At 49.2% G+C, this 9,855-nt stretch overlaps 1 protein-coding gene across 2 annotated transcripts in view; it reads right to left on the bottom strand.

The window, feature by feature from the left end:
- Nucleotides 1-386: 386 nt before the first annotated feature.
- Nucleotides 387-9,855, bottom strand: part of Egfr (epidermal growth factor receptor) — a 40,368-nt gene continuing 30,899 nt past the window's right edge. For both annotated transcript variants that reach the window (XM_036813052.3, XM_017073724.4), the window contains exons 2-5: nt 5,584-5,806; nt 4,053-5,227; nt 3,853-3,985; nt 387-3,781 (exon numbers count right to left, since the gene is read on the bottom strand). In XM_036813052.3, coding sequence (XP_036668947.3) covers nt 1,333-3,781; nt 3,853-3,985; nt 4,053-5,227; nt 5,584-5,806 — 3,980 coding nt within the window. In that variant the 3' untranslated portion in view covers nt 387-1,332. The remainder of the gene's footprint in view (nt 3,782-3,852; nt 3,986-4,052; nt 5,228-5,583; nt 5,807-9,855) is intronic.

Genomic DNA, 9,855 nt, shown 5'->3' with positions numbered 1-9,855 from the left:
CGATATATATACTATACGTTCTTGATCAGGATCTCTAGACGAGTCTATCTAGGCATATAGGTCCATTCGTCAGACTGAACTTGGAAATTATAAGAGCTGGAGAGCTGAGATTTGATATGTAGATTCCTAGACTTTTGACGAAGTGTAAGTTTCAAGTCCAAGGGTAATTTGGGCTGGGCATCTCATCGCTACGTGTGCCAACCGCTGTTTTACACTGTTCGTGTGGCGGCAGAGAATAATAAATGGTTTTTTCCTATGCCCGCTCAATGGGAGGTTACCGACCGCTAGTATACAGACTTTGTAATATCGTATTTTTTGTACTTAGCTATTTTAGTCTTTCTGAAGTATACTTACTTTTGATCCAAATATTTACAACAAACATGTAATTTGATTTATTGAAAAATAATTTTTATTTGTGTATATATATTCGCATATATGTAAATAGTCTATTTTAAATTAAATTAACTTATTCAGTAAGCATAACTTGGCAAATCTACACGTGTATATGTGGTACATATATTGTATATTAGAAGAATATATTTGTGTGGATTACTTATGTATCTTTGATCAGTAACATATCGCCTAGGCATTCGCTTACACTCTAGTGTGCCAACAAGGTATTCGAAATCTTTAGGAGATTTGCATCGATCGACGCATGGCACGCTCGGGATTTGATTGTCAAACTTGATATTATCGAATGGGATTTGAAACTAGGCCTAAAATTGCATAAGATCGCTATGTGGCTACACATTGATTAGTTTTTCTACTATTTTTGCTTAATTGTGTGTCGAGTCGTTCGATTTGTTCATCGTGGTTTTGAAAGTCCTTAGGTCGAGTCCTAAAAACTATATCACAGTTGGAAACTAGGCGCTACAAGAGACTACGGCTAACTACAAGTACAAGAAGTAATTGACGCCCAAGGGAACTGGACATCTCGGCTTAGCTTAGTGGGCGTCCTCCGGTGGAGCCGATCTGGTTAAGATCTCGATCTCTTCGAGCTTGGCGTGGCGGAGGCGTCTAAGAAATGCACTATCGGTGTTTTGTTCTCGTAATTACATGGATGCTACAAGCGCAGGACCGCGACGACGATCCCTGCTGACTACTGATTGTTTAGAGGCTAGGATAGAGAAGTCGTATAACATATACACAAGGGGGACTGGCTAAGTACACTAGAGAGTAATATCGGTAGTAATATACAAATCTATAGGTCGATCTAGGCTTTGTACAGGCGCACGGGCTCCCATCTAAGATAAAAGCCGGCGATGGCTTCCAAAGGCACTTGGCAAGATTCTCCTCCTCCATTGGCAATCGCTCCTCCCTCGAGGTGGAAGTCTATACCCTCGTCTCCGTGTTGCGGTTCCGATGCAGCGGCTGCAGCTCTCTTTGGGTATCATTGTAGTACTCGTGGTCGGAGCTAGTGGGTTCACTGCCCGGCATGGGAACCTTGACCTCCATGGTGCCCGGTACACCCATCACCGGGATACCGATGGTCTGAGTGGGTATCGGCGCCTCTCCGACTCCCAGTGTCTGCGCATTTAGCAGATACTCCGGATTGTCCACACTTACGGGCACTCCGATGAGATCCATGTAGCCAGCGGCCACGCCCACCGCTGCCATGTTGTTATGGTTAGGATTGTTGGTGTTGTTGTTGTTGTTCGGTCCCGGCTGGCAAGTGGGCATGAGGTAGTCATCCTCATCGACCGGCAGATCCAGCCGCAGATTGCCCACGCCCACTTCCCGGGCACTCGAATCGGTCTCATCGTCGCCGGCACTCGAGTTCTTGTTGCTGGGATCCTTGCAGTAGCGATTCAGCTTGGGTATCTCATCGGTGCAGTCGGTTCGGTGGCTAGGACCAGGTGCCGCCTTTGGTTGCAGGTAGTCGTCCGGTTCCACGACTGCCTCAGAGCCATCGGTGGTGGGCGCCAGCTTGCGGATGAGATCCTTCTCATCTTGACTCGTGTAGGCGGGCAGGCGAGTGAACTTATCCCCAGGAATGGCCAGATAGCGACCCGGATCTCTGGCGAACTCCGCGAAGACCGTGGTCAGCTGCTTGAAGGTGGGACGCATGGCGGCATCCAAGTGCCAGCAAGAGAGCAGGGTGCAGTAAATGTCCAGTGAGCAGATCTCCGGCTGTTCCAGCTTCAGGCCTACTTCGATGAGATCTGGGATATCCTTGGCCGGGATGTTCTCGTGCGGCCGCTGGCCAAAGGTCAGCAGCTCCCAAATGGTCACCCCAAAGGCCCACACATCCGACTTGCTGGTGAAGACTCGGTTGCGGATGCACTCCAGTGCCAGCCACTTGATGGGCATCTTGCCACCGGCCGCCTTGTACTCATTGGAATCGCTGCTCAGCAACTTGGCCAGTCCGAAATCGGTGATCTTCACCAGCGATGGCGTCTGCACCAGAACATTGCGGGCAGCTAGGTCACGGTGCACCAGTCGCTTCTCCTCCAGATACGACATGCCCTTGGCGATCTGGGTGCTCCAGTTGAGCAACGCCTTGGAGCCGATCTTGTCCCGGTTATTCCGCACATAGTCCAGCAGGCAGCCCAGCGGCATCAGTTGGGTAATCAGCATCATCTGGGAGGACATGCACACGGCCAGGAGCTTCAGCAGATTCACGTGCTCCACGGAGGCCATGATGTAGGCCTCGCGAAGGAACTCCTCGCTGGACTCGGCACCAGTGGACTTAAGCAGCTCCTTGATGGCCACTGGGATCTTGACGTTCTCACCCTCCGGCACCCAGACACCCTTGTACACACGACCAAAGGCTCCCATCCCAAGGACTCCTCCTTTGCGCAACTCGGCGTCCTTGACGATGCGCAGCTTGCACAGATTGGCGCCGATGTTCGAGGGACGCAGTGGCTCGGAATCCTCGCAGCCGGAGAGGGCCATGGTCATCTTGACGGTCTCCTTCTTGGCCTTCTGCTTTTGCCGGCAAATGTAGGTTACCACGCACAGGATGCAGATGGTGGGCACAAGGACAGCCCCAGTGATGATGAAGATCATGTTCACATCCAGGTTGGCGGTCATCTTGCTGCTCCGCGGTGGACGGGAGGCACAGTAGGGTCCTATGTCCGCAAACTGGTAATTCACATGGCGCATCTCCAGAGGACACTTCGAGGTGCAGTTGAACATCGTGGAGTTGGCATAGGGACCCGTCTCATTCACGTCGAACAGCTTGAAGTTCCGGCAGGACAGGCAATCGTCGACACCCGGACCCGTGCATCCATTGCACTCCGGATGGCACTGGAAGCACTCCCGCCTCTCCTCATCTGTGTAGTGATCCGCAGGACACTCGGTCTCGCACTGCTCCCGCCGCTTGTAGTGGGTGCACTTGGAGCAGACCTGTTCGTGGTATCCATAGTTGGTGCAGAGCTCGCAGAGGGGATGGCATTTCCGGCAGACGGCCCTTCCGGCCAGCGGCTTCAGCGATCCCTGTTCCTGCGGATGCACATACTCCCAGAAGTAGCCATCCGGGCACTTGTCGTCCTTCAACAGGCAGCGCTTCACCGTGGCATCCGTGTTGATAATGGCCAGATTGCAGGTCTTGCAGGCTCCCAAACCGATGGTGTCATTAGGCCCAGTGCATCCGTCGCAGGTGGCATGGCACTCCCGGCAGACTCCGTTGTCATTGTACTTGTTTCCGGGACACTCGGCCACACAGTGCGGCCCGTCCCTCACATGGACGCACTCCTGGCAGTGATCCGCTCCAGCTCCCGTGCACGTCTGGCACTCGGGATGGCACGTCTTGCAGGTCTTATTATCGAACTGAAAGGCACTGTTATAGGGAAAAGAAAATCAGTTAGCTGGTTGGTCTATATATTACCAGGGGGATGCTATGTTACTTACTTGGAGATATTACCGCAGTCAGCGATGCAGGTGCCATTGAAGTTGAAGTTCTTGCAGGTCAGACACTGATCCGTGCCAGATCCCCAGCAGCCATCCTCGTTGCACTGATCGGAGCAAACAGTTCCGTTTTTCTCTGTATCATAATAAATGAAATTTTTAATAATGCTAGATCCTAGTTACAAATTGTCATATTAACTTACCGCATCGATCCGCTCTCAAGTTCTCATTAACCCACACTTTCTGCTCGGCATGCACCTGAATGGCTGGCCACCGAATGTTGCCCACGTAGCAGAGGTTCCTATTGTGCTGGATGACCACACTGCCGGAGCTGATCTGCTTCAAACTTCGCATCTCCAGGCTGTACAAAGAAGACTTTACGATCGCCAGGGCGGCAAACATGCTTTCCATTAGCTGGCGACCGTGGATGATCTCCAGGTTGCGGAAGTACGAGAGGTTCTTGAAGTCCGGGTGGGTGCCCTCGATGTTCAGATAGCCAGTGATCTCCTTAACGGTGGAGAAAACCTCAAGTCGCTCGGGATCTAGGGGAATATAGCGTGGCCCCATCGTGTAGTTGGCATAGACATCCTGGAAACCCGAGAAGGTCTGATCCAAGATGCGGATGTTTCCATCGATCACCGTGCAATTCCGGAAGGAGTCGATGTTCCCAGCATGGAGAACTGAAACACCTGGACAGGTTTTGGGACAGGGTCCATTGCAGGGCACACACTCGCTGTTCTTGTCCATCTTGTCGGGGGGACAGCTTCTGACACAGGCGCCATTGTCGCGCAGCAGGTGACCGGGACACTCCTTCACACAGGTGGCTCCATACGCGTACTTGCCATCCGGATTGGCCTCCAGCACATAGGTGGTGGGGTTGTACTTCCTCATGGGCGGGCATTCCTCCTTGCAGACGCCCTCGTCGAAGAAGTTCTTGCAGGCAATGCAGTCCTTCTGCGTGGGTCCATTGCATCCGCCGGCGCAGAATAGGTGGCAGCACTCCCGCGGCTTAGGTCCATAGCATCGACCTCCGGCACACTGGGGTGAACAGGTCAGCTTGCTGAACTTCTGACAGTTGTGGGGGCCCTCGCCCCAACAACCATGAGCACAGCTTTCGTGGCACTTGGGGCACTCGCGCTCCGGAGCCGTGAAGTTGTACTTGTAGTACGCATCCTTGCCATTGGACACAATCTCCGGCCACTGGATCGTCCGCATGTGACAGAGGTTGTAGTTATTGTAGAAGCCCACCTGGCCATTGAGGACGTCACGCAAATCGGGAACCTCCAGCGTGTACATCTTGGAGTAGGTGACAAAAAAGGCGTACTTCTCCTCCTCCACGGTCAGACTGAACAGTGTGCGGCCGCGAATGATTTGCAGTCTGAAATGGGAAGTATTATTAGTTAATATTATTAATTATTAATAAATTGCAACACTAAACCCTTTTATTTTTTAGCCATTTAATAATTAAAGCCTAAATTGGGACTCTTATCTTCAGAGTAACTTTCTGAATATTTTTTAGAGAAAAAAGGGCTTTCAGCCTAACAACATTTTATGAATTTATATCTTTAATGAAAACATACATAGAATCCAATAACATTAAAAAAAAAATCCAGTAAGTTTGTGAAAAATCAAGGCATAAGGCCTTTAAAAATGTAGGATTGGGATAACTTTTCTTCTAACATATCTCTGTATAAAATGAAAATACCAATATTTACAATATAAGGCTATACTTACTTTGGAAACACCACTTTCTTGACGTCCACATGGCTGATCAGTATGTAGCCGGTGACCTCCCGAATGTTGTCCAGGAAGCTCAGGTTCAAGTTCTCGTTGGGCAGCCAAGTTAGCTCCAGGTTGCCATCCACGTACGTGCAGTTTGTGTACCGATCCCTGAGGTTCCGGTAATGATGCTCCTTGTTGGAGGGCACCGACAGCCGGGATTTGGTGCCGATGCAGACTGCAAAGAGAGTTGACAAAAGGGAAATCGTTGTAATACTGTGGGTGTTAATGCGGGCTAATGGGTATGTTGGTTGATTTCTTCGATTCGGCTGACCCTAAACTGTCCAATTATACACAGCCCACCAGGTTGTAGGTAGGTGTTGATGTTGATATTGACTTATGCCTGGGCAGGTTGGGGAAATTAATTTGGGTTCGAAGTTTGGATCGTAAACGGATATAGCTTTGCCCGGCTGTTTGTTGGCTCGGAAGCAGTAAAATGAGGTAGAAACCGAAACAAAACCAGTGGGCGCGAGACACTCAGTGCCAGTCGGCGTTTTTAATAATTAGCAGCCCACGCAGTCTCGCTTCTCATCCCAGACGGCCTCTTATCATTAGTCAGCGACCTGTTTTGGCCGATCTCATAGTCGCGCAGTCGCGCATCTTCGGCGACAACTTCATTGATTTGCATCCGATAGATACAATTTCATATGCGGAGATTCTTATGAAAAGGGCCATGTGGGCTGGTCCGTGTGGGTCGAAAAAAGTGTGCCATGTGTCAGTGGTTCGAGTTGGAGTGGTGGAGTTAGACACCCACTTATAAGAAAGGGCAGAGTAGCCCAACCCACGGAGCAGAGCACCCAACTAATTATCCACAAAAAGGCCGCTCCTACCAGCACCAACTTTATCGATTTCCTTCGAACAAATATCCCATAATTATGAAGAGGAACGAACCAAAGACAGAAATATTTCTGTCGCCAGAAACCGAGAGAAATTCCTTTGGCGATGGGAAGAAAAAGTTAAATGCCCCCAGATATGCGTCCCATGCATTCCGCCAAAGGAGGAGATGGAGGAGGAGGAGTTGGAGGAGCAGGAGGAGATGTGGATGCGAAGGTGAGGCCACGACTGGGACCTCGACTTTGTCGCTGGACACTGATCAAAAGCGGCTGCAGCAATCGAAGCGCAAAAATTTTCGTACAAATTCTTGAGCTTTGTTTCTGGCCGTTCTTTTTTTTTGTACTTTTTGTTTGTTTTATTTTTTTTTTTGGTCGAGGCTGCCGCTGGGCAGCATCATCAGTCGCCTTCATTTCTCATGCCGAACGAAGCCGACATCACGAAACCCTTTTCAAGACTCTCGACTCCTCGACTGGGCTTTATCGCGCACAATTTATCAGCCAGGTTTTTCATGTTCGAGGCCTGAAACCTAAGCCACGACGCGACGGCCGTGGAGATGGAGATTCCCTGCCAGGCAAACGCTTCAACTCGGGTTTCTTGCGAATCGAGCGTGGCGGGGCATTTGCGATTTTTCTTCTTGGCCAGCGCGACACGCCCGCCGCCTCGGCAACCTCGGCTCACAAAAAGGCTAATTTGTAATCCTTAGGCTAAGGCTAAGTGTGGCAACATTAATGAGTGGCTGGGGAAGGGGACACGGACGGGGACTCGGCCTCTCCATCAGTCGCCGCACAGCACAGCACAAATCAAAGTCATAATTCATGATGTGCTCATTAAAACAAAAGACTTAGGCAACGAACTTCAGCGCCGAGATTAATCAACCAATACAAGCGCAAACGCAGACTCTGGAAAATCGTTGTATTTTGCTGTATTTGTTTATCGATCTGTATGCCAAGCCATCAACACACACGACTCCAACCGCCCTTCAATCCCCCCTCTGGCCATTCATCAGACGTACTGATTAATAGGCAACCGCATTCCGGACTTTACTTTGCTGACTTTCTAAATATTGTTTTTGTTTTCCAGCTGCTGTGTGTTTGCCTTTTCTTCAAAGATGGAAATGCCTAGAAGAAAGCCAAGAGACTGCATAATCGATTCTTTTGGTTTTCCATCGGCAATTTGACTTTTGGACCCCAAGTTTTCCACCGATTCTGGCCTAGACGCAAAGCGTTCTTGACGTTCTCCCCAGGTCCCCGATCCCCCGTTCCCCAGATCCCTCAATACCCGACTTTATCGCTGCAACAGACCCGACTCGCTCAGCCGGTTCTGCGCACTTAACAGTTTTTGTTGCTCACGTTTGTAGCGCTCTCGGCGCTCTTTACCTTCCCTTACCTGTATCTGTATCTGTGTTTTCATTTCGTGGAAAAGATTTTTAACTCATGGCCCGAAACCGAAACCAAAGCCAAAAAACAAAAACAAAACCGAGAGACCCCAGATGGCTGGCAACATTTTTGTGTACCCTCGCCCCGGGGCAATGCGAAGAACAAGAATTGTGTAGATTTTGTTGTAATATAACAAAAGATTTAAAAGGGCATTAGGCAGGGGCTTTGTTTTCTCAGAGTTTAGATTTAGAGCTATGCGATCGAATGGTTGGTTATCCCCCAATTCGATCAAATTATCGGCCAATGTCTGCCCGTTAATGCCGCTGGCGTTCACTGAGTTTGGAGATACTTTTGATGAACAAGTAAAGTACATTGATTTGATCCGCGTTGTGTCGCTGGTGAAAGTTTCGATCGGGCGCCATATGCAGATATTCAGATATGCAGCTGCCCGGATCGCAAGGTGTCATAGATTAACGCCCGACGGCGACTGCAATGCGATCAGTACGGTACGGTAAGCTATCCCCCCCCCCCCTTTAAAATCAACTCCCCATAAATAATTCATAACTGTTTTGCGACAATTTCAGTCCACGGCGGCTCGGCACGCGCCTATTTTACAATGAAATTGTGTAAAAGTGCTTAATAAATTCATTTGTGCGGCCATTAAAAACACGCAGCTCATTAGGGGAGGGGGGGGGTTTGGTGTACCACCGGATTGGAGCCGCAGCCAGAGTCTCCAGTGCCCGACGCTTACGTGCGCGGATTTTGCAATTTTCCTCTCTCTCCGCGGGTTTTTCTGATTTCTTTCCTTCTGATTTTTATTTCGCTTTGGCAGAATGCTGTTGCGGCAACTTTCTTTCGTGTTGACTGCTTTTGCAGCGGTGCTGTTCTATGCTCGCATCGTGGCGTCACGAAGGCGAAGGCAAATAAGCGCAACTGCAGCGGGTGGTGGGATGGTTTCTGAGGGGCGGGGAGAGGGTAAGGAGGCGGGGAACAGGGCCAGGAAATCTTAGCCAGAAAACGCTTCAAGCCAGGCGCATCTTCAGCTTGGCCTGGCACAACAAATTTGCAGGCAGCAGCACCAACAACAAAGCACCGACAATCGACTGTCCTCGGTTACGAAAAGGGCACTGCCAAAAAATAAACTTCTTAAAAGGAACTTTAAAATGTACATACGGAATTAAAATATTCCATATTTTCTTTACTAAAGTGCGAAACTAATCAAAACCTTCAAATAATATACGAGTATAACTTTAACATACAATTTTATATTATAATAAAATTGAATGTCTTGAATATGCTGACATAATTCAAATAAATTGTAATATTTTTTTTAGACTTTGTGCTGAAGATGGTTTGGAACGCATGATAAAAATGTTTGTAGTATCAGAATATCAAATATTATGATAGATGACCTTTTTAAATACCAAAAAAAATCTGTTATGAACTGCGTATTCAGGCTAAAATTATATGATAACCCCTATTTCTCCCAGTGTCTGACCGAAGGCAAATCAGGCAACGGCCACGAAACGAAATGAAAAGAAGATGCAGCAACAAGAGGCACAAAAAAAGGCCTCTTGGCTGGAGATGATGGTGATGGTGATGCCTTGTGGCGGCTCATCTGGCTGGTTTTCCTCAGCGCCCCTCCCCTGATCCTCGATCCCCGGTCCCCGAGCCCCGGACCACGATCCTCAAGATCGCCATGATCAGCATCTTCTGCTTTCGGGTTTTCGTGTTCGAAGCGCGTTCATTTTGTTTCGAACAACAATTGGGCGCAGGTCGTGAGGCACGACAGTAAAACAGCAAAACAGCAAAACAGCAAGCGCAACAGCAATGCCTGGATTAGATAAGCTTATTGTTTTCGCCGTGGCCAGTACTCTTTGTTCTGGAACCCCAATCCCCAATCCCCAACAACCAATCCCCGAACCCCTTAATCATCATCAAAAGCCCCCCAACTGGGCTGAGCTGCAGCTTTTGGCCATAGCTTTGGACTTGGCTTAATGAGCACGCCCTGGCGCCA

The sequence above is a fragment of the Drosophila suzukii genome, chromosome 2R (genome assembly GCF_043229965.1).
Source record: "Drosophila suzukii chromosome 2R, CBGP_Dsuzu_IsoJpt1.0, whole genome shotgun sequence".
Taxonomy (NCBI): Eukaryota; Metazoa; Arthropoda; class Insecta; order Diptera; family Drosophilidae; genus Drosophila; species Drosophila suzukii.
The sequence above is the reverse complement of the archived record's forward strand: the minus strand, read 5'-3'. Positions and strand labels throughout refer to the sequence as shown.